Raw genomic sequence first — 26,172 nt, forward strand, 5'->3', positions numbered from 1 at the left:
TTAATCTCTGCCACACTCTATAAGGTATTAGTCTTGTTTCATAAAAGAAAATGCTAAAATCTTCATAGAGAAAGTAAACTGCCCAAGATCACACAGCTAGTAAGGGGAAGAAATGTAATTTGAATATGTCTGACTCCCCCCAATGCTGATATTCACTACAGTATTCTATAAAGTACTTTCATCATTGGTATCCTACTTCTGGTTACTGGATTCCTTATATATACTGCCTTTGAAGGAGGAAAAAAGCCTCTAAATTTCTGAGAATACTGTATGCTCAAACCACTATATTCTTTAAAAAAAAAATGCAGATCATGCTGTTGATTCACTCATTTAACAAATGTTTACTGAGCGTCTACTGTGTGCCAGCGCTGTTCCAGGAGCTAAGATCTAACAGTAACAAAAGCAATGTCCCAGTTCTCTTAGAGCTTATATTCGATTGAAGGAAAAGGGGAAGAAAACACAAAAATAAACAAATATATCACATGGTGTTAAGACATATGAAGGAAAATAAAGCAGATAAAAAAGACAAAGAGTAAGGTGGAGGAAGAGGGAAAGGGAAGATGGTATCTCACTAAGTGAAGAAAAGGAAGTTCTCTCTGATAAGGCAACATCAGAAATAGGTGAGGAAGAAAGCAATATACATATGTGAGTGAAGGTCATGCAAGGCAGGCAAGCACAAAGGTCCTGAGGTAGAAACCTGATCCACGAAGAGTGAGAAAGACCAGTGAGGCTGGAGCAAAGTGAGCGGAGGGAAAACAGACTGTGAGGACTGGGGAAAAGACTGCAGAGGCCAATCACGGGTAAAGAGACCAAGTCGGGAGACTGATCTAGAAACCAGACTAGAGTGGTCACAATGAAGGCGGTCAGAATGGCCAAATTCCACATGTATTTGGAAGGCAGAATCAGACCAAAAAAGAGACTTCAACGTGGAGAACTAAGCTGCTGCTGCTGCTAAGTCGCTTCAGTCATGTCCGACTCTGCGACCCCGCAGACGGCAGCCCCCCAGGCTCCCCCGTCCCTCAGATTCTCCAGGCAAGAACACTGGAGTGAGTTGCCATTTCCTTCTCCAATGCATGAAAGTGAAAAGTGAAAGGTAAGTCGCTCAGTTGTGTCCGACTCTTCACGACCCCATGGACTGCAGCCCACCAGGCTCCTCCCTCCATGGGATTTTCCAGGCGAGAGGACTGGAGTGGGGTGCCAATGCCTTCTCCAGAGAACTAAGCTACTTAAACACAAAATTACTTTGTCATTATACAGTCTCAGGCATTCTAAAGAATAAAGCAAATACTGAGGACAACTTACTTTACTGGCCAATGTATTTACTTCCCGTTCAGCTTTATGCAATTTACTAATTAACGTAGTGTTTTGTTCATTGCTTGATTGTAGCTCTTTTTCCAAGCGTTCAGCCTGTAGTTTAGCTGACTGTTTTTCAGCCTTTTATTAAAACAAAATATTTTAAAATTTGCTGATAATTTTTCACAATTATATAAAAATAATATAATAATCATACTACCTCAAGTTATTCAAAACCTCAACATTAACATATACCAAAGTAACAAGTTTTCTCAAAGCAATTAGAAGAATTCAAATGAAAGATATTTGTTCCAGAAAATATGCAAGAATGTCACCTAGACAATTACTTATCAACAGCCCCTACCACCAAGCTAAAACCCATATACTTCTCTCAGAGAATGTGTACCTAACACACTCATTTGATACCTATTTACTATTATTGTGAACATAATTCAAATAAGCATTCTGAAGGATTAAAAGTGCATAGAAGATATGAAAAAATATATTACCAGGTAGACAGGAGGGCTCATTTGTGGTATTAAAAAGTGAGAACTGAAAATCTAAAATCAACGGAGATTAAGGAGAAAAAAAAAAAAACAACCCAAGAGATGAAAATTTCAAAATCCTCAACTAATCTGGAGCTTCTGGAAGTATGGGCAAAGAACTCCACAGTTCCTGACCTCATCACATAATAAAAATTCTTAATGAAGTTGTCAAGAAAATTTCTGGTTGGTAATACTCATAGTACTCTTTAATTAGAAAGGGAAAAATAAATACTTTTTAAAAATATTTCTATTCAAAATAGCTAACATGAAAATATTTTGCAATTAAAGGATAAGCTTCAGTTCTATAATATCTCATTTCCTATATATCTTAAATATGAGGAGTGTATTAAAAATAATTCAAAAAAATTATTTCCTCACATATAAAATGATAACTCTCCAGGCACAATGAGAACCCCAAAAAAAAAAAAAACCAACAACAAAGAAAGGCATGATGGCTGCCATTTACTTATTTTCATCTGACAAATAATAAAAACATAGGCTTTTTTGAAAACATCACAAATAAACTTCCCACCCTGTGTCATCATTCAATTTGTTCTAAAAATAATCACTTTAAATGACCTCAACACAAAGTTTCACACAGAGATCACATACTATACTCAAAACACAATCACCCCACTTATTCTGTCACTGAGGAGATACATTACGGATGGAAGTTTATATACAAACTATGTGCATACTAATTTCCCTCCAGTTCAAATCACTTCACAACTATTCTGAAACATTCTGAAAACAAAACATTTCAGATTGCTCAAAATAAATAAATTTTTTAAAACTATGAAACTAGTATGTTTGCTTCATGTAAGACACTAAGCATTATCTAAATAAAATGGTACAGGGGTCCAGAATTTGCCACTGTGACACAAATATTACTTTGAGCTGAAGTCTTCTGAGAATCAGAAGACACAAGAAAAACTTTTATCTTGAACTCTTCTTATCTGTCTAAAAGCAGAGCCTCTAAAAAGAAGTTAAATGTTAGAATTCCTTTCCCCAGGGGTTTCATAACCAGGGAAGACCAATTTCTATCACAGGAGACAACACCACCAGGATAAGAAATCATCTACACAAACATCATCACAAAATTGTCACATCTCCCATTTGTTTTCCTAAGGGCCCATTTATCTTTCCTAAAAGTCATTTGTTTTCCTATAATTGTCCTTTCTCCCCATCTCTTTTCCTCATTAAGATGGTATATAAGCCCCAAATTACAATTGTCTCTGAGTCACATTTTTCTGTGAATTCCTGTTTACACACGGGTAAAAATCTGCCTTTTCTCTTGCTAATCTGTATGTTGTCAGTTTAACTCACAATCCTCAAACACTGAACCTAAGCGGATAAAGGAAAAGTTTTTCCTTTCCAACAATGGAAACCAAGAACTTCATAGGAGAATACCTCTAAGAGTACTAATGTAGCTCTGACAGCTCTTTTCTTTCTCTAATGAATTTAGGAATACTTCAGTAAAGGCTTATATGCATTAGTAGCCAAGCTGAATTTTGTTACTCTGGCACGAAGCTGTCATAAGATACATAAGTGCAGTATTTCTGTTGAAACAGGATTTATGATTTTAAGATCTTAAATCACAGAGTAAGGGAATGACTAGAAATAAATTGCTCTTTCTGGTTTGAGATGATTTTAGTCTTTAGAAACTCAATTTTTAAAAAAATGATTGAATATTCTACTCTGTGGCATTATAAGAGTTAAAACATTTCAGCTAGGTGACATGACTTCCAAAGAACAAATAATCCCTTTGTAAATGTGGTAGTATAGCTATTGCTTCAATCAAGAGCTTTCTTCTTTACAGAAAGTATATCTACTCTTGGGATTCCACAAATGCGTCAGCATTAAAGTGGTGAGCATGTATTTATGCTCTAAAAATCAAAGGTCTGTCAACTGCACTTCAAGAAAAAAAGAAAAAGGATGCCATAGTCTACCGGGAAGCAATTAAAACCTTACCTCCAGGGATCTGACTGTAGCCTGCATCTCAGCCAACTGCCGCACCTGAATTCTTTGGGTATTTTCCACCTGAGCACTAGAATTTTCTTTTTCAGCTCTTAATTCTGCTACTTCAGCTTCTAAACTTTTTAATTTCTGATTCAAATGGGTTTTTTCTCGAACAAGTTGGTCCACTCGTTTGCCCTCTCTTGTGGGATCAACACTGTGCAACTGGTTAAGGAGTCCTTTATCTTCCTCCAATCTTGCAATCTAATAATTTGAAAGAAAATATACAACCTTAAATTTTCAGCCATAAACATGTTACAAGTCAGCAAATTAAAATTTGAAATTTCACGATACGAAACAAAAAAGCTCAGGTGGTGAATGAAAAAGGAAAGGAAAAAAAATCCTAAAACGTCACGTTCTTCATTCTGTACCTGGCACGACGCAAATGTGAGGGCAAGGACCCTGTCCTATTTTTCTCCCTCCATCTCCTCACGGTGTTTAGCACAGGGCTTCATCAGATGCTAGCTAAAGTTCAAAATTAAAAATAACACTACAGAATAATTTAAAATATGTCAAGTATTTTAAAAATTCGTCAGAACATTATAGAGGCTTACACAAGATCAATATGCTGATTACTCCTAAGCTTTTCCTCATATGACAGTAATTCTTTGGCTATATCTACACTAATAAAATCATCTATTCCAAGGCAACTTAATTTACAAAAAAAGCTGCTTGTCCATATTACTAACTACAAATGTGACTGATGAGAGTTTTAATGACAGCTGAGAATTTATTAAAGCCCCAGCTGTAGTGATGGCCTAGTTCTTAATTCTCAGATGCAAGAAAGAACTGAAAATCACTACCCCAGGGTAATGACAAATCACCAAGGAACTTGTTGAACAGAAAGTCTTCTTATTCATGCCAACCACTGGAACTGGATCCCATGAACCTCAGCATCAGGAGATTTCAAGCTGCTTCCTAACCTCTAACACACTTCAGAGGTCCCACACCTCCAGGAATGAGGGTCCAAGTAATCAGAGTAAAACTCATTCTTTCCCTTTGCTGATCTCTCCAACTCCCTATCCCCAACTATTACCACTAACAAATCTTTGTTGTTAACCATACCAGCTCCTCTTTTTATGTATGGGGTTTCTTTAGAGGATTTAACTTTAAAAAACAAATTCAGTTGTTTAAAAGAGACAGAGAGAAATAAAGTTAAAAACGACATCTATAAACACCACCAGGGGTTGTTTTAGCCAGGATGAGCTTAGAAGGCTCACTTTAAGCCAGAAGGACTTAAAATAATGCTCTGCAGCTTGGGCCAAAACGGCCCAAGAGACAACTGATCGCTCACATTGCTATAAATGAATCTAAGAAGTGCGGTCAAGAAGCAACAGTTAGAACCAAACATGGAACAATGGCAGCTGCTGCTGCTGCTGCTAAGTCCCTCAGTCATGTCAGACTCTGTGTGACCCCACAGAGGGCAGCCCACCAGGCTCCTCTGTCCCTGGGATTCTCCAGACAAGAATACTGGAGTGGGTTGCCATTTCCTTCTCCAATGCATGCATGCATGCTAAGTCACTTCAGTCATGTTCAACTCTGTGCGACCCCACAGACAGCAGCCCACCAGGCTCCTCTGTCAACAGGATTCTCCAGGCCAGAATACTGGAGTGGGTTGCCATTTCCTTCTCCATGGCGAACGATGGACTGGTTCCAAATTGGGAAAGGAATATGTCAAGGCTGTGTACTGTCACCCTGCTTATTTAACTTATACACAGAGTACATCATGAGAAATGCCCGGCTGGATAAAGCACAAGCTGGAATCAAGACAGCCACGAGAAATATCAATAACCTCAGATATGCAGATGACACCACCCTTATGGCAAAAGAAGAAGAGGAAATAAAGAGCCTTTTGATGAAGGTGAACAAGAGAGTGAAAAAGCTGGCTTGCAGGGGCGGCGGCCGAGAGGAGCTACCCCACTTCTGAGGTCAGGGGCAGCGGCCAAGAGGAGCAACCCTACCTCCAAGGGGCGGCTGCTGCGGGGCGCAGGAGGGCTGAGAGGAGCTACTCCACGTTCAACGTTAGGAAGGGCGGTCGTGAGAAGATACCCCTCACCCAAGGTTAAGGAGCAGCGGCAGTGCTTTGCTGGAGCAGCCGGGAAGAGATACCTCACGTCTGAGGTAAGAGAAGCTGAAGTAAGATGGTAGGTGTTGAGAGAGGGTATCAGAGGGCAGACACACTAAAACCATAATCACAGAAAACTGGCCAATCTGATCACAGGACCACAGTCGTGTCTAACTCCATAAAACTAAGCCATGCCGTGTGGGGCCACCCAAGACGGTCGGTTCACAGTGGAGAGGTCTGACAGAATGTGGTCCACTGGGGAAGGGAATGGCAAACCACTTCAGTATTCTTGACTTGAGAACCCCATGAACAGTATGAGAAGACAAAATGACAGGATACTGAAAGAGGAACTCCCCACGTCGGTAGGTGCCCAATATGCTACTGGAGATCAGTGGAGAAACAACTCCAGAAAGAATAAAGAGACAGAGCCAAAGCAAAAACAACACCCACTTGTGGATGTGACTGGTGATAGAAGCAAGCTCCGATGCTGTAAAGAGCAATATTGCATAGGAACCTGGAATGTTAGGTCCATGAATCAAGGCAAACTGGAAGTAGTCCAACAGGAGATGGCAAGAGTGAATGTCGACATTGTAGGAATCAGTGAACTAAGATGGACTGGAATGGGTGAATTTAACTCAGATGACCATTGTATCTACTACTGTGGGCAGGAACCCTTTAGAAGAAATGGAGTAGCCCTCATGGTCAAAAAACGAGTCCAAAATGCAGTACTTGGACGCAATCTCAAAAACGACCAATGACATGTAAATCCATGGCTGATTCATGTCAATGTATGACAAAAACCACTACAATATTGTAAAGTAATTAGCCTCCAACTAATAAAAATAAATGGGAAAAAAAACAAAAACGACAGAATGATCTCTGTTCGTTTCCAAGGCAAACCATTCAATATCATGGTAATCCAAGCCTATGCCCCAACCAGTAATGCTGAAGAAGCTGAAGCTGAACGGTTCTATGAAGACCTACAAGACCTTTTAGAACTAACACCCAAAAAAGATGTCCTTTTCATAGGGGACTGGAATGCAAAAGTAGGAAGTCAAGAAACACCTGGAGTAACAGGCAAATTTGGCCTTGGAGTACAAAATGAAACAGGGCAAAGGCGAATAGAGTTTTAACAAGAGAACGCACTGATCATAGCAAACACCCTCTACCAACAACACAAGAGAAGGCTCTACACATGGACATCACCAGATGGTCAACACTGAAATCAGATTGATTATATTCTTTGCAGCAAAAGATGTAGAAGCTCTATACAGTCAGCAAAAACAAGACCAGGAGCTGACTGTGGCTCAGATCATGAACTCCTTATTGCCAAATTCAGACTTAAACTGAAGAAAGTAGGGATAACCACTAGACCACTCAGGTATGACCTGAATCAAATCCCTTATGACTATACAGTGGAAGTGAGATATAGATTTAAGGGACTATATCTGATAGACAGAGAGCCTGATGAACTATGGACGGAGGTTCGTGACGTTGTACAGGAGACAGGGATCAAGACCATCCCCACGGAAAAGAAATGCAAAAAGGCAAAATGATTGTCTTAGGAGGCCTTACAAATAGCTGTGAAAAGAAGAGAAGTGAAAAGCAAAGGAGAAAAGGAAAGACATTCCTATTTGAATACAGAGTTCCAAAGAATAGCAAGGAGAGATAAGAAAGCCTTCCTCAGTAATCAATGCAAAGAAATAGAGGAAAACAACAGAATGGGAAAGAGGAGAGATATCTTCAGGAAAATTAGAGATATCAAGGGAACATTTCAGGCAAAGATGGGTTCGATAAAGGACAGAAATGTTATGGCCCTAACAGAAGGAGAAGATATTAAGAAGAGGTGGCAAGAATACACAGAAGAACTGTACAAAAAAGATCTTCATGACCCAGATAATCACGATGGTGTGATCACTCACCTAGAGCCAGACATCCTGGAATGTGAAGTCAAGTAGGCCTTAGAAAGCATCACTACGAACAAAGCTAGTGGAGGTGATGGAATTCCAGTTGAGCTATTTCAAATCCTGAAAGACGATGCTGTTAAAGTGCTGCACTCAATATGCCAGCAAATTTGGAAAACTCAGCAGTGGTCACAGGACTGGAAAAGGTCAGTTTTCATTCCAATCCCTAAGAAAGGCAATTCCAAAGAATGCTCAAACTACTGTACAATTGCACTCATGTCACACGCTAGTAGAGTAATGTTCAAAATTCTCCAAGCCAGGCTTCAGCAATACATGAACCGAGAACTTCAGATGTTCAAGCTGGTTTTGGAAGAGGCAGAGGAACCAAAGATCAAATTGCCAATATTCACTGGATCATCGAAAAAGCAAGAGAGTTCCAGAAAAACATCGATTTCTGCTTTATTGACTACACAAAAGCCTTTGACTGTGTGGATCACAATAAACTGTGGAAAATTCTGAAAGAGATGGGAATACCAGACCACCTGCCCTTCCTCTTGAGAAACCTGTATGCAGGTCAGGAAGCAACAGTTAGAACTGGACATGGAACAACAGACTGGTTCCAAATAGGAAAAGGAGTATGTCAAGGCTGCATATTGTCACCCTGCTTATTTAACTTACATGCAGAGTACATCATGAGAAACCCTGGGCTGGAAGAAGCACAAGCTGGAATCAAGATTGCTGGGAGATATATCAATAACCTCAGATATGCAGATGACACCACCCTTATGGCAGAAGGTGAAGAACTAAAGAGCCTCTGGATGAAAGTGAAAGAGGAGAGTGAAAAAGTTGGCTTAAAGCTCAACATTCAGAAAACTAAGATCATGGCATCTGGTCCCATCACCTCATGGGAAATAGATGGGGAGACAGTGGAAACAGTGTCAGGCTTATTTTTTTGGGCTCCAAAATCACTGAGGATGGTGACTGCAGCCATGAAATTAAAAGACGCTTACTTCTTGGAAGGAAAGTTATGACCAACCTAGATAGCATATTAAAAAGCAGAGACATTACTTTGCCAACAAAGGTCCATCTGGTCAAGGCCAATGGTTTCTCCAGCGGTCATGTATGGATGTGACAGTTGGACTGTGAAGAAAGCTGAGCACTGAAGAATTGATGCTTTTGGACTGTGGTGTTGGAGAAGACTCTTGAGAGTCCCTTGGACTGCAAAGAGATCCAACCAGTCCATCCTAAAGGAGATCAGTCCTGGGTATTCATTGGAAGGACTGATGCTGAAGCTGAAACTCCAGTACTTTGGCCACCTCATGCGAAGAGGTGACTCATTGGAAAAGACCCTGATGCTGGGAGGGATTGGGGGCAGGAGGAGAAGGGGGCGACAGAGGATGAGATGGCTGGATGGCATCACTGACTTGATGGGCATGAGTCTGAGTAAACTCCAGGAGTTGGTGATAGACAGGGAGGCCTGGCGTGCTGCGATTCATGGGGTCGCAAAGAGTCGGACACGACTGAGCGCCTGAACTGAACTGAACTGAACTGAAAAATCAACATTCAAAAAACGAAGATCATGGCATCTGGTCCCATCACTTTTGTCTATTATAATGTAGTTCAGAGTAATCTGAGAAGGGTGTAAATTAGAGAATTTGGAATATTTTAAATAAAGGAAACACCTGGACCTAAAGCAGCACTTCAGATAGAACTTTAGAACCCACCAGAACAAAAGTATTCTGAGAGATTTAATGATGTCTACCAACTTGATTATGATGTGTCAGCGTAAGGACCCAAACAAGGAGGCATGATCAGTTCTCCTGCTACCAGTGCTATAAGGAAAAAAGACCATGTGGTAACAGAGACCCAGAAAAGTTCTTTCTGCCATAGGAATTTTGGCTTCTCATGATCCCTACATAAGCCAAGGTAGAGCACATCCAGTTTGGGACACATGATGGAATAGTCTCAGAGACCTGTCATTACGTATTATATCAGTTTTTCATATGGTGCAGTGCTCACTGCTCCCTCTCAAGATCTTAATACTTCTTCACTGGATTATTCTTTCACTCATTCAGCCTACATCACAATCACCTGAACCTAAAACTCTCTGTATTGCTCTTCATTACTATTTGCAGAATAATATAAAATCAGAGTCCTAATAAAATGAAAACACAGTAGTACTGCTTTCAAATAATAATGTATGCAACTTCAGAATTTCATTTGTATAAAATCCCAGACTTAATATGTCAAATGCACTTAATACAGTCAAACGCAGTAAGAAATCACGACGTATCTTTTTCATAAGATATCTTCATTTAATTTTTAAAATTTAAAATATCATGAGGAAAATGTGAATTCCTAGTGCTCCTCAGGAAAACACTAATAACAAAATCTTCTTCAAGTATTACCATATGAACCAAAACACTAAAGAATAGGAGAAGTGAAAATGTACAAGTATTGTGTGAGTCCTTAATTAATGCAAGAAAATCCAATTATTTTTAATACACCAAGATAATATATTTTATACCAGTTAAAATTATAAAATTGATAGATGGCAAGGGGAGGCCTTACTTTGAAGTTTTACTGCTGTTTTGCAATCCACATCATCTTGCTAGCTTTTACTTTAATTGTATAGAGAAACTGGAGTGTAAAGATAAGTGATGGAATGAAAGCAGACACCCAATTATCCACTAATTAATACTGCTCCTGCATAATCAACTGGGAAGTAGAAAGAAGAGAATTTCGGCCTTATTAGAAAGTTTTACTTTTCCAGCTTTTACTAATCATGGCATAGAGCTAGCCATTTATGTCCAGATTTCTAAGAACATCATAAGACACTCCAATTAGAAAATTAATGATGCCACTGGCATCTTAAAATTTTTAATGATTATCATTTGATGAAAAATAGAATAGCCATCAGATTTCAGATGCAGGTTTCATTCTTTAAAAGAAAAAAGATAAAACTAAGAAACGAGAGAGTACAAATAATCATTACCAGATAAACATCAACCAACATTAGATTTTAAAAGCAAAGTATAAAAGAGAGCATCATTATCTTTAATTTCAGTAGCTACTCTTCAACATACTAAATCTACATTTTAAATTTGAAATTTTTAGCATTCCTTTTCCCAGAGGAAAAATTTTATATGTAGTTCCCTTAAACGGATTCAAAATCTTATATGAATCAACTCATTTCTCTACAACATTACAGTGGTTGATGGCCCCTAATTAACATGGCAACCTCAAATCATTAGTAATTTCAAATTTAAAACTCTGGGCTGGGAGTTGGGGTACCAGAGTTCTGTTAACTTGGCTAATGAGTTTCTGTGAAACTTTGGGCAAGTCCCTTATCTTGTGCTTCACTGTCTCCATTTAAAATGGAGAAAATAAGACAGTCCTGCCCCATCTCACTGACCATAACAGAAGTGAGATCCAATGTTTTAAAAAAAAAAAAGCCATAAATAATTTTTTAATGAAAAAGACTATTATAATTATTTTTAGTTTTTTAGTACCAAATTCTTAGTGGACTCAAATAATCTGAAGTTCATTCAACCTCTTACATTTCAAATAATCATGGAGAAAAAAAAAAAAATAATAATCATGGAGCAATTTGCTCACTAATAAAAAGAAATCAGTTTGATCTAACTAGTAAATGTTAAAGGAAGGACAGTATATTTTAGCTCTTAATTCCAAATAAAGACAATGCAATAAATATATGATGAAGATGTGTTTGTACACAGAACACTCCCCATAACTACAGACAACAAGCAATTTTTTATAAATTCAACTAGCATTAAATTCTTATTTGAATGAAAGTGTGTTAGTTGCTCAGTTTTGTCCCACTCTTTGCGACCCCGTGGACTGTAGCCTGCCAGGCTCCTCTGTCCATGGAATTCTCCAGGCAAGAATACTGGCGTGGGTGGCCATCTCCTTCTCCTGGGGATCTTCCCCGTGCAGGGATTGAACCTGGGTCTCCTGCATTGCAGGCCGGTTCTTTCCCATCTGAGCCACCAGGGAACATAGCAGGATAAAACTATTACCTCTCTCTTTCCATCCTGAAAAATCACCTAAAAATAACATGAAGAATAAGAAACACAAATTTCACTTTTGGCAAGTTTAGGAGACAAACCACAAAATGAGCACAGAGGCCACCTAACTCAACAGACACACAATACGGTTGTAGACTACAGGCATTGTTACGGTTGTAGATGTCAGAAAGAACACAGTGATGGTTAGGGGCACAATCTTGGGGATGATGGGCACTCCCTAAGGCATAAATTCCTTAATTTTATCAGTAGAAATAAGGAGCATCAGCTGACAGCCAGAGCTCTCCTGAATATGCTTTGATTTTAATAAGTAGAGGGGGACACTGCTAACCAAGCAATCACACAGATAAACTGTATTTGCAAAGAGAAGTTTGTCTCTGTGGTTATGTATCTTCATTACTGAGGAAAAAGGAAAGAGGGAAAGAAGAAAAATTAAGTCAAAAAAGAACATTCACAAGAAAAATGCTGCTACAGAGCAGATGAAAATAATGACAAATATTAGTCATATAATTATTAGCCAATAAAACAATTATGCAATCAGCTCTAAGTTGGGATTCACAAAAAATATATAATCATAAAATTTTATTGATTAGTAGCATAATGACTAAACCAGGATAATCAGTCACTCACCTCTGACTTGTGTTTTATTTCTTTTTCTTCTAAAATACGTGCAAATTCTTCTTTCTGGTGTTCAAATTCTGATTTGAGAAATGTATGTTCATAGCGAAGCTTATTATACTCAGCTCTATACTTTTCCACTTCCTAAATTTAAAAAGATTGTAATTTATCACAAATTTAAAAATGAAACTTATAGTTACTTCAAAAATCACTTTTGCAAAAAATTTAAACTGTTTTATACTGAAAGCCAATCTAAAAGTAAAAAATAAGCTTAACAGAAGTATAAACAAACTTTGGAAAAGTCCTCATGACAAGAATGCTACAAACAGAATTAGCACACTCCTGAAAAGGTATTAATAAAGCAAATTATCATTAATCTCATTTCCTCATTGATTCTCATAATAGAAATGTGTAGCATGTCCCAAGTTTTGACTTCTGGGCTTAATAAAATAATATTTAAGAATGTAGCACACCTTTCAAAATAGATTTTAGAAGTTAATTCTGTGAGAGAGTAGCACTGAAGTATTTACACTACCATGTGTAAAATAGCTAGCTAGTGGGAAGCTGCTATATAGCACAGGGAGCTCACCTCAGTGCTCTGTGATAACCTAAAGAGATGGAATGGGGGGTGGGAGTGGAAGGGAAGCTCAAAAAGGAGGGTATATAAGGGTATATACGTATATATACAGTTGATTCACATTGCTGTACAGTCAATATTGTAAAGCAACTACATTCGAATTTTAAAAAATAATAAAAATAAAAACTAATTCTATAACATAAAATACCCAGTTAAAAGTCAGAAAGGATGAATTCTAAGTATGTAAATAGTTATTTGAATGCCTAGCATAGTAACCTAAGGTTCAATCAAATGTTATAATGATAGTCCAAGTCAACACACCAGTCTGAAGTATAACGTCAACCCTCCTGACTAACCAACAACACATGCAATACCTATGATCCAATTCTGCTCCCTAACACTAAAAAGTTGATGGCATTCTGAATCCCAACAAAAACTTAGGCAACAGAGCAAGAAGAAGTGGGAGACACTATTTCAACATGCATCAAGAAATTAGTAAGGAAAGCATGCCTCCTAAAATACTCTGCTCACTGTAAATCTTCAGTTGAAAGATTTCTAAGTCAGTTTATTGACCAAGAAAGTGGGTTTCATAATTTTATTATGGACATACTTTGATTAAAAAAAAAATCCTTTCACTTAACTTGATCATCTAACTCAGGTTTAAGTGATTTTGTTATATCCCAAATTTAAATCTACTCAGTTCAGTTCAGTCTCTCTGTTGTGTCCGACTCTTTGTAACCCCATGGACTGCAGCACGCCAGGCCTCCCTGTCTATCACCAACTCCCGGAGTTTACTCAAACTCATGTCCATTGAGTTGATGATGCCATCCAACCATCTCATCCTCTGCCGTCCCCTTCTCCTCCTGCCTTCAATCTTTCCCAGCATCAGGGTCTTTTCCAATGAGTCAGTTCGTCATATCAGTTGGCCAAAGTATTGGAGTTTCAGCTTCAGCATCAGTTCTTCCAATGAATATTCAGGACTGATTTCCTTTAGGATGGACAGGTTGGATCTCCTTGCAATCCACGGGACTCTCAAGAGTCTTCAACACCACAGTTCAAAAGCATCAATTCTTCGATGTTCTTTATAGTCCAATTCTCATATCCATACGTGACTACTGGAAAAACCACAGCCTCAACCAGATGGACCTTTGTTGGAAAAAGTAATGTCTCTGCTTTTTAATATGCTGTTCAGGTTGGTCATAACTTTTTTTCCAAGGAGTAAGCGTCTTTTAATCTTATGGCTTCAGTCACCATCTGCAGTAATTTTGGAGTCCAAAAAATAGTTTACTACTACTAAACTGTAATGCTTTGGTTACCAACGAGGATGATATTCAAAAAATGACTTTATCAAGCCAGAAAATCATTTAGAAAAGAGGATTCCACAACTATTTTGTGCAATGGCAGTATCACTAGACTACAACTTTCCAAAGGGGTCCATTGTGAAGGGGACAATATTCATTTGCATCTATAAGATTCAGCATATTTATTAAATAAAGTAACATATAAAATGTCTAGCATAGTTACCTAATATAGTCAGTATTTGTCATCTTTTCCTGTTCCTTTATTAAACAATTAGTCACATTATACTAACATTGCATATGAGGAGACATCTCAATTTGAAGAAAAACTAACAAATTTTTACTTTTCTGAGGTTGCTTGAAATTCATTCTTTCATTCAACAAACATTAATTGAGCACCTGCTGTATGCTAAGAGTTTCAACAACTCGGACTATAACAGTCAACAAAAACAGATAAAGGTTCCTCTTCTCATGCAACTTACATTCTAGCAGTTGTAAAGAGAAAAATTTTAAAACAAATACAATAAACATATAGCATATTCAGAAGATTATAAATATTAGAGAAAAATTAAAAGTAAAGCAGAGTAAATGGGCATCCAAACATCTAAAGACTGATGGGAAAGTCAGGCTGCAATATTAAATGGAGGCAGTAGGTCAAAGTAGGCCTCACTGGGAAGGTGAAATTTCAACTGCCTTGAAGATGAGAAAGTTAACCAAGAGATACATGGCAGGAGTAATAGCTACGGCAAAGCCTCGAATGGCACCATTTCTAGAGTGCCAACACCAATAAGGTTAATGTGGATGGAGGAACAGGGTCTTATCCTGTGCAGTCTTGAAGGGCACTATAAGGACTTTGAGTAAGAATGGAAGCCACTGCAGGGCTTTTGAGTAGGAAAATGATGCTTTTCTCATCAAGCCTTTCACAGTCTAATGAAAATATAAATACAAATTACTTACTTCATCTAGATTCCTAAAACGTTCTCTCATTGGAGTTTCCAGCTCTTGTTGTATTTGGGCTCGTAACAATTCCAACTTTTGTGGAGTTAATACCTAATACGTGGAGAAATACAAACAATTCTAAATACAAAATCACAAATATTAAATTCAGGAATTAGACAAATTTTGAAGCCTCTCCCCTAATCATAAAGTGAAATTCAACTAACAGAAATGTCACAATATACTTAATTTTACAGTAATCATTATATAAAAGGAACCATTACCTGAAACAATAAAACTCAATTTCAAGCTCTCAGAGATTAACAGACTAACACACAGAGTCAAACTTCATAAAGATTACAAAAATTTACCAGGAAGTATGTCTCTCCCCATAATTAGTTCAAAATCTCAAGTGAAAAATAATTTACACATATTAATACCTAAAAACAGGCAATACAGGTTGACCAGACAAGATGAACAAAAAAGATATTCAGTACAGAAAGAATGGCACATCAAAGGAACAGGAAAACTAAAACTTACGTAGAACACAAAATCAAAGAATGGATAAAATATTAGATTCACTAGGGAGAAAAATGATGCTCAAAGGTGGCCTAAAGGCATTTTAGGTAGAACCACACTAAGCACTACAGGAAATTCAGAATTCTGAGACCCTGAGTCAATACTGGTAGTAATCTCCAGACTCTGTAACAACCAAGACCATGCTGAAAATTCTGTTAAACACTGCCCAGGTGACGTGCATCCTGGCTGGAAACAAAAGGGAAAGGGGAGCCATAGAGTAGAAGGTTCCTGAATACCAAGTTTATCCTCTTATAACTTATTCCATACTTATTTAAAATCTTTCCTTTTTACTTAAAATGAATAAACATAATTACATAAATAAAATAATTCAAACAAAATAAAATATAATAGGAAAAATCTGTCTTTTTCTCACTTCAGTCATCTTGCTTCCCTCTTAGAAACCAACCAGTGTAACTTTTGTAGCTTTCTTGAGGCAGTCTATAATGCATAAGCACATATACTACGCTCAATTTTTACAGAAAGAAAGGCATACCATACACATTTTTCTGCACCTTGTTTATTCATTGAAGGTTTTTGAGCTTAAGAATGGTAACATCATATGTTCATTTTAGGAAGAAGCAAGATGGATCAAAACTGCTGGTAGGAGAAAACTGGTGGCTTTGGGAAGGAGAAGCAGTGAATGGGGCTAGAGAAACCAAAGAGAAAGTTCCTCTTATAAAATGGTTCGTGATGTCAAGAGACTAATAATTGAGTCCAAAGTGCAAAGTAACTGTTTTAGTTAGTTCAGTCACTCAGTCGTGTCAGACTCTTTGTGACCCCATGGACTGCAGCACGCCAGGCCTCCCTGTCCATCATCAACTCCCGGAGCTTGCTCAAACTCATGTCCATTAAGTCGGTGATGTCATCTAATCACATCCTCTGTTGTCCCCTTCTCCTCCGGCCTTCAATCTTTCCCAACATCAGGGACTTTTCCAGTGAGTTAGTTCTTCGCATCTGGTGGCCAAAGTACTGGAGTTTCAGCTTCAGCATCAATCCTTCCAATGAATATTCAGGACTGATTTCTTTTCGGATGGACTGGTTGGATCTCCTTGCAGTCCAAGGGACTCTCAAGAGTCTTCTCCAACACCACAGTCCAAAAGCATCAATTCTTCAGCGCTCAGCTTTCTGTATACTCCAACTCTCACACCCATACATGACTACTGGAAAAACCACAGCTTTGACTAGATGGACTTTTGTTGGCAAAGTGATGTCTCTGCTTTTTAATATGCTGTTCAGGTTGGTCATAACTTTTCTTCCAAGGAGCAAGCGTTTTCCAAATTTGCTGGCATAGAGAGTGCAGCGCTTTCACAGCAACATCATTTAGGATTTGAAATAGCTCAACTGGAATTCCATCACCTCCACTAGCTTTGTTCATAGCGATGCTTCCTAAGGCCCACTTGACTTCACGTTCCAGGATGTCTGACTCTAGGTGAGTGATCACACCATCGTGGTGATCTGACTCATGAAGATCTTTTTTATACAGTTCTTCTGTGTATTCTTGCCACCTCTTCTTAATACCTTTTGCTTCTGTTAAATCCATACCACTTCTGTCCTTTATTGTGCCCATCTTTGTCTAAAATGTTCCCTTGGTATCACTAATTGTCTTAAAGAGATCTCTAGTCTTTCCCATTCTTTTGTTTTCCTCTATTTCTTTGCATTGATCACTGAGGAGGGCTTTCTTATCTCTCCTTGCTATTCCTTGGGACTCTGCATTCAAATGGGTAGATCTTTCCTTTTCTCCTTTGCTTTTCGCTTCTTTTCTTTTCACAGCTCTTTGTAAGGCCTCCTCAGACAACCATTTTGCCTTTTTGCCTTTCTTTTTCTTGGGAATGGTCTTGATACCTGTCTCCTGTACAATGTCTTGAACCTCCATCCATAGTTCTCAGGCACTGTATCAAATCTAATCCCTTGAATCTATTTGTCACTTCCACTGCATAATCATAAGGGATTTGATTCAGGTCCTACCCGAGTGGTCTAGTGGTTTTCCCTACTTTCTTCAATTTAAGTCTGAATTTGGTCATAAGGAGTTCATGATCTGAGCCACAGTCAGCTCCCAGTCTTGTTTTTGCTGACTGTATAGAGCTTCTCCATCTTTGGTTGCAAAGAATATAATCAATCTGATTTCAGTGTTGACCATCTGGTGATGTCCATGTGTAGAGTCTTCTCTTGTGATGTTGGAAGAGGGTGTTTGCTATGACCAGTGCATTCTCTTGGCAAAACTCTGAGACTTTGCCCGTCTTTATTCTGTACCCCAAGGCCAAATATGCCTGTTACTCCAGGCATCTCTTGACTTCCTACTTTTGCATTCCAGTCCCCTGTAATGAAAAGGACATCTTTTTTTGGGTATTAGTTGTAGGACATCTTGTAGGTCTTCACAGAACCATTCAACTTCAGCTTCTTCAGCATTACTGGTCCGGGGGCACAGTTGGATTACTGTGATACTGAATGGTTTGCCTTGGAAACAGAGATCATTCTGTTGCTTTTGAGACTGCATCCAAGTCCTGCTTTTTGAACTCTTTCATCGACTATGATGACTACTCCATTTCTTCTAAGGGATTCTTGCCCACAGTAGTAGATATAATGGTCATCTGAGTTAAATTCACCCATTCCAGTCCATTTTAGTTTGCTGATTCCTAAAATGTCAACGTTCACTCCTGCCATCTCCTGTTTGACCACTTCCAATTTGCCTTGATTCATGGACCTAACATTCCAGGTTCCCATGCAATATTGCCCTGAACAGCATTGCCCTTTCCTTCCATCACCAGTCACATCCACAACTGGCTGTTGTTTTTGCCTTGGCTCCATCTCTTCATTCTTTCTGGAGTTATTTCTCCACTGATCTCCAGTAGCATACTGGGCACCTACTGACTTGGGGAGTTCATCTTTCAGTGTCCTATCTTCTTGCCTTTGCAAACTGTTCATGGGGTTCTCAAGGCAGGAATACTGAAGTGGTTTGCCATTCCCTTCTCTAGTGGACCACGTTTTGTCAGAACTCCCCACCACAACATGTCCATCTTGGATGAGTGACGCTAAATGGCATGGTTTATAGCTTCATTGAGTTAGACAAGGCTGTGTTCCATGTGATCAGATTGGTTAGTTTTCTGTGACTGTGGTTTTCAATCTGTGTGCTCTCTGATGGAGAAAGATAAGAGGCTTATGGAAGATTCCTGATGGGAAAGACTGACTCTCAGGGGAAAACTGAGTCTTATTCTGATGGGCGGGGCCATGCTCAGTATATCTTTACTCTAATATTCTGTTGATGGGCAGTGCTGTGTTCTCTCCCGGTTATCTACCTGGGGCCAAACTATGGTGGAGATGATGAAGACAATGGTGACCTTCTTCAAAACATCCCATGCATGCTCTCAGTGCCCCCGCCCTCCAGCAGGTTGCGGCTGACCCACACCTCTGCCAGAGACTCCTGGACACTCACAGCTAAGTCTGGGTCAGTCTCTTGTGGAGTCACTGCTCCTTTCTCCTGGGTCCTGGTGCACCCAAGGTTCTGTTTGTGCCCTCCAAGAGCCTGTTTTCCCAGTCCCGTGTAAGTTCTGGAGGCTCTGTGGTGGGGTTAATGGCGACCTCCTCCAAGAGGACTTATGCAATGCCCAGGTCTGCTGCATCCAGAGCCCCTGCCCCTGTAGTAGTCCACTGCTGACCTGGACCTCTGCAGGAGACACTCAAACACAGTTCTGTCTCAATCTCTGTGGGGTCTCTGGGTCCTGGGGTTTGTTTGAGCCCTCTGAGCATCTCTGGCAGGTATGGGGTTTGATTCTAAATGCAATTTCACCCCTCCTACCATCTGGCTGTAGGGCTGCGCAAAAAGGTCATTCAGGTTTTTCTGTAAGCTGTAAGGGAAAAACTAAAATGAACTTTTTGGCCAACCCAATAATTTAAAAAGAATATATAAATTTTATTTGGATCCTTTTTCAAACAAACCAACTTTAAAAACAAGGAAACAAAACTGTGAGAATATTAGGAATATCTTAAAGAAAACATAACATTAAAAGGTTTTAAGAAAAGTACTTTTAGATATGGAAACAGTATTGTGGCTATGCCTCCAAGGAACTGCTCAGGAGAAATGTAGAGAAATGTACTAACATATCTAGGGTTGAGATGATATGATTAGGTTCAAAATAATCCAGGGGGGTTGAGAGAGAGAGGCAGTATGTTAGAAGACAAGACAACACTGGCTCCAAGAGGGTAATTACGGATGCTTACATATGTAACTGGTGATGGGTACATGGGGATGCATCATCCCACTCTCTATATTTTTGTAGTTGCTTCAGATTTCTATAATTAAAAGTTAATTAAAACAAAAGTCCTTTCACTTCCAGCAGATGGAATAGAGACCAGCTTTACTCCCTTGTCTGAAACAAAGATTGAACAAAAATCAAACAATGGTTTTCAAGACGCTGCACATGATGAAGCAACAAATATCCCTAAAAGACAGAAAACAAAGAAGCTGAGCTTTGCTAAAAGCTTCCAGGCTGTGACAAAGGAAGAGTCTGATGGACCCCAACTTAAGGAGACAGAACCAAGGCTCCAGGGAGACTAGTGTAGCTAGAGTCAAAGACTGAGTAACAGAGAGGAGGGTAGCAGGTAAAGAAAATGATGGAGATCTGCAAAATGACCTCTCAACTCATTCAGTATTGATCAGGACATGCATGTAAGGAAAATACCTAAGGTCAGGAAGAAATCCACCTGAAAGGATTAGAAGAATGGACTACTCAGAGCTCATGTAGAGTTCCCTCTCCCAGAAGCCACACTTAAAGCTTCATTTCATAGAGATATGAGTAGAATACTCAAAAGAGTCACAGCAGTGAGAAATAATCAGCACTAAACACTAAACTTCTCTCACTTAACAAATCTTAAAGGCAAGACCCAGAATGACAAAACTGTTTCCAAAGAACTGTGTCCCAAAACAAAGATCAAGAATATTTACCAGAATACAAAAATATCTAGCATTCAACAAAATAAAATTCATAATGTCTAGAAACCAATAAATATTTACCAGGCATAAAGACCTAAGAATAAATTTTACCAAGGACGTGAAAAACCTGTACACTGAAAACTGTAAGGCACAGATGAGAAAAACTGAAGATACTAAAAAATGGAAAGATATTTCATACTCATGGATTGAAATAATAGTTAAAATATGCATACTAACCAAAGCAATCTACAGATTCAGTGCAACCCTTACAAAATTCTAATGGCAGATTTCACAGAACTACAATAATTTTTAAGTTTGTATGGAACCATGAAAGACTCTAATAGCCAAAACAACCTTGAGAAATAAGAACAAAGCCAGAGGTATCATATTCTCTGGTTTCAAACTATACTACAAAGCTACAGTAATTAAAACAGTATGGTACTGGCACAAAAACAGATATGTGGGTCAATGGAACAGAACATAGAGAGCCCAGAAATAAACCCATGTATATATAGATAATTAACTTATAACAAGCAAAGAACGAAACATGATGGAGAAAGGATAGTCTCTTTAATAAACAATACTGAGAAAACTGGACTGACACATGAAACAGAATAAAACCAGGCCACTATCTTATACCATACACAAATTAACTCAAAATAAAGATGTGAATTCAAGACCTGAAACCATAATATTTATAGAAGAAAACACAGGTGGTAACCTCATTAATGTTAATTCTTACCAATGTTTTAGCAGATTAGACTCCAAAGGAAAGGGAAACAAAAGCAAAAACAAACAAATATCAAATTGAAAAGCTTCTGCACAGCAAAGGAAACCAAACACAATACAAAAGGAAACCTACTGAATAGGAGAAATTATTTGCAAATCATATACTACCAAGGGGTTAATATCCAAAATATATTAAAGAACTTATACAACTCAACACCAAAAAGCCAAGCAACCCAATTTAAAAATAGGCAGAGAATCTGAGCAGATATTTTTCCAAAGACAACATACAAGTGGCCAACAAGTACATGAAAGATACTTAACATCACTAATTATCAGGAACCTGCAAACAAAAACCACAATGAGATATCATCTCATACCTGTAAGTAATGATGATTATCAAAAGAACAACAAATAATGAGTGTCAGTGAGTATGCTGAGCAGAGACTGTTAAACTATTAGTGAGAATGTAAACTGGTGCAGCAGCTATGGAAAACGCAGAGAGGTTTCTTTAAAAAATTAAAAACAATTCCATTTCTGGGTATTTATCTAAAGAATACAAAAGCACTAATTCAAAAAGACATATGAATTTTTGTGTCCACTACAACATTATTTACAATAGCCAAAATATGCAAACAACATAAGTGTCTACTGATGGATAAAAGGATAAAGAGAACATGAAATACATACACACACACAAATACTTCTCAGCCATAAAGAATGAAATCCTGCCATTTATAACATGGTTGGACCTTGAGGGTATGATGCTAAGTGAAGTAAGTTAGACAAAAAGACAAATACCATATGATTTGATTTATATGTGGAATCAAAACACAAACACATGCACATACCAATGGATAAACAAAACAAAAACAAACTAACAGATCCAAAGAACAGATACTAGTTACTAGAAAAGAAGGAAGTTGGGAGATAGGTGATTTGGATGAAGGGAATCAACTGTATGGTGATGAATGGTAACTAGAATTGTCGGGGGTAATAACTTTGTAGTGCAAACAGATGTTGAACCATAATGCTGTACACATAGAACTTAAATACAAATAAAAAATATTTCTTAATTTAGCAGACATATAAAGAAGCGTGAAAAAAAGACTGGGTTGGTGCAATAGTAATTGTGGTTTTGGACCCTGAATTTTCAATCAGTATAACTAGGCTCAAACACATATTTATTAATCAAAATAGGAACATAATAATAATCAACATACTTTTGCCAACGAGAAATACATTTATTCCTGTAGCAAAAAAAATCAGTGCTTCAGGATTCAATCAACTCTTGGAAAGCATTTTCTGCATCCTGCTGGTTGTGGAAGCATTTTCCCTGCAAAAAGTTGTGAAGATGCTCAAAGAAGTGGTAGTCAGTTGGCAGGCAAGAGGTCAAGTGAATATAGTATAGATGAGGCAAAATTTAGTAGCCCAGTTGGTTCAACTTTTGAGGCACTGGTTGTACACCATGTAATTGGGCACCATCACAGAGAAGAACTGGGCCCTTTCTGTTGACCAATGCTGGCTGCAGGCACCGCAGTTTTTGGTGCATCTCAACAACTTGCCCAGCATACTTCTCAGATGTAATGATTTTGCTGGGATTCAGAAAGCTGTAGAGAATCAGACCAGCAGCAGACCACTAAACAGTGACCATGACCCTTTTCTTGGTGCAAGTTTGGCTTTGGAAAGGACTTCAGAGCTTCTTCTCAGTCCAACTGCTGAGCTGGTTGTCACCAACGTTTCGTATACAATCCAGTTTTCATTACACGTCACAATCTGATCAAGAAATAGTTCGTTGCTGTGTAGAACAAGAGAAGATGACACTTCAAGACAATTTTTCTGATTTGCAGTCAGCTCATGAGGCACCCACTTACCAAGCTTTTTCACCTTTCCAATCTGCTTCAAGTGCCAAACGACCAAAGAACAGTCAACGCTAAGTTCTCGGGCAATTTCTCATGTAGTTGTAAAAGGATCAGCTTGGATGATTCTCTCATCTGGCTGTTGGTCAACTTCCAATGGCCGACCACTACTCTCCTCATCTTCAAGAGGCTCATCATCTTTCCAACACTTCCTGAATCACTGCTTCACTATATGTTCATTAGCAGTTCCTGGGCCAAATGTGCTGTTGATGTTGTGAGCTGTCTCCACTGCTTATGACCCATTTTCAACTTGAATAAGAAAATCACTGGAATTTGTTTTTGTCTAATATTAAATCCATAGTGTAAAATACATATAAAATAAGCAGCAAGCAATAATTCATTAGAAAAAACATTAAGCAAGAAATGCACAATAATGTATAACATAACCACATTTAAGAATGTACTCCAATATCAAACAGCAAATCCAACAATGCAAAACCACAATTACTTTTGCACCAGTCTAATAATATCTACAATAGGAAAAGAAAACCACTCAAAAACCACCCCAAGTGATGGAGATCTTAACATTAGCAAAAACATTAAAATAGTTATTATAACTGAATTACACATGAAGTTACAATAAAGAATAAACATGTCAAGGAAAACATGAATAAGATCAAAACTGGACTTCAGGATAAAAACTACAATTTCTGAGATGGAAAATACACTATGAAATCACTAGCAGATTAGACACTGCAGGAAAAAAGATTAGAGAACTTGAAAGACATGAAAACAGAAACTGTTCCAAATGAAATAGAGAGACAAGAAAGATTAAAGATAAAGACAACATCAGTGAATTATGGGAGAACTTTAAGTGGCCTAAAAGCAGTTCCCAAAGGAAATCAAATAGGAGGCAGAAAAAAATATTTCAAAAAGCAGTATCTAAAATTTTTCTAAATTTGATGAAAACTATAAACTCATAGACCCAAGAAGCTCAAAAAACCTCGATACCAGAAACATGAAGAAATGTCCAATGAGAAGTCAACCAAACTACTGAAAACCAGCAATAAAGAAAAAAATTTAAGAGCTGACAAGAAAAAAAGATATATTACATAAATAGAACAAAGATAAAAATGACAACAAATGTCTTAGGTGACACTTAAGTGAGAAGACAAAAGAGCAACATGTTACAGTATTAAGGGGAAAAACTGTCAACCCAGAATTCAAAACTCAACAGAAGTATCTTTAAACACCATTTATATATAAAAGTTGAGGACTTCCCTGGTGGTGCAGTGCATAAGAAACTGCTTGCCAAGGCAAGGGACATGGGTTCGAGCCCTGTTCCAGGAAGATTCCACACGCCATGCAGCAACTAAGCCCATGCATACAACTACTGAGCCTGAGTTCTAGAGCCCGCAGGCCACAGCGACTGAGCCCCACGTGCCCAGAGCCTGTGCTCCAAAGCAAGAGAAGCCACCACAATGAGAAGTCCAAGCACTGCAACCAAGAGTCAGCTCTGCTCTCTGCAGACAGACAAAGCCTGCACTAAGCAACGAAAAGCCACTGCAGTCAAATAAATAATAAAAGCTGAAAAAATTCTCACCAGTATTTCTGCATTATAATGAATTTTTAAGTCCTTAAGATGTCAAAAACAACACCCAGTTGGGCATGAGACTGGTGATGGAAATAAAGTCCAATGCTGTAAAGAGCAATACTGCATAGAAAACTGGAATGTTAGCTCCATGAATCAAGGCAAATTGGAAGTGGTCATACAGGAGATGGCAAGGGTGAACGTTGACATTTTAGGACTCAGTGAATTAAAATGGACTGGAATGGGTGAATTTAACTCAGATTACCATTGTATCTACTACTGTGGGCAAGAATCCCTTAGAAGAAATGTAGTAGTCTTTATAGTCAAGGAAAGAGTCCGAAATGTAGTACTTGGATAGAGTCTCAAAAATGACAGAATGATCTCTGTTCGTTTCCAAGGCAAACCATTCAATATCACAGTAATCCAAGTTTATGCCCCAACCAGTAATACTGAAGAAGCTGAAGTTGAACCATTCTATGAAAACCTGCAAGACGTTCTACAACTAATACCCAAAAAAACTTTTCATTATACGGGACTGGAATGCAAAAGTAGGAAGTCAAGAAACACCTCGAGTAACAGGCAAACTTGGCCATGGAGTACAGAATGAAACAGGGCAAAGTCTCATAGAGTTTTGCCAAGAGAATGCACTGGTCATAGCAAACACCAACAACACAAGAGAAGACTCTACACATGGACATCACCAGATGGTCAATACTGAAATCAGATTGATTATATTCTTCGTAGCCAAAGCGGAGAAGCTCTATACAGTCAGCAAAAACAAGACTGGGAGTTGACTGTGGCTCAGACCATGAACTCCTTATGACCAAGTTCAGGCTTAAATTGAAGAAAGTAAGGAAAACCACTAGACCATTCAGGTAGGACCTGAATCAAATCCCTTATGATTATACAGTGGAAGTAACAAATAGAATCAAGGGATTAGATTTGACAGAGTGCCTGAGAACTATGGATGGAGGTTCAAGGCATTGTACAGGAGACAGGTATCAAGACCATTCCCAAGAAAAAGAAAGGCAAAAAGGCAAAATGGTTGTCTGAGGAGGCCTTACAAAGAGCTGTGAAAAGAAAAGAAGTGAAAGGCAAAGGAGAAAATGGAAAGATAAACTCATTTGAATGCAGAGTCCCAAGGAATAGCAAGGAGAGATAAGAAAGCCCTCCTCAGTGATCAATGCAAAGA

General features: G+C 38.4%; 1 protein-coding gene across 8 annotated transcripts in view; it reads right to left on the bottom strand.

Moving 5' to 3' along the window:
* Positions 1 to 26,172, bottom strand: part of CEP83 (centrosomal protein 83) — a 140,822-nt gene that overhangs the window by 50,306 nt on the left and 64,344 nt on the right. For all 8 annotated transcript variants that reach the window (XR_011483205.1, XR_011483204.1, XR_011483203.1 and 5 more), the window contains 4 exons: positions 15,320 to 15,412; positions 12,500 to 12,631; positions 3,810 to 4,058; positions 1,303 to 1,434 (listed from right to left, as the gene is read on the bottom strand). Coding sequence is in view for 2 of the 8 variants with exons in the window: in XM_070454330.1 (XP_070310431.1) it covers positions 1,303 to 1,434; positions 3,810 to 4,058; positions 12,500 to 12,631; positions 15,320 to 15,412 (606 nt within the window). In the remaining 6 variants the exon portion in view is untranslated. The remainder of the gene's footprint in view (positions 1 to 1,302; positions 1,435 to 3,809; positions 4,059 to 12,499; positions 12,632 to 15,319; positions 15,413 to 26,172) is intronic.

The sequence above is a fragment of the Odocoileus virginianus genome, chromosome 24 (assembly GCF_023699985.2).
Source record: "Odocoileus virginianus isolate 20LAN1187 ecotype Illinois chromosome 24, Ovbor_1.2, whole genome shotgun sequence".
NCBI lineage: Eukaryota > Metazoa > Chordata > Mammalia > Artiodactyla > Cervidae > Odocoileus > Odocoileus virginianus.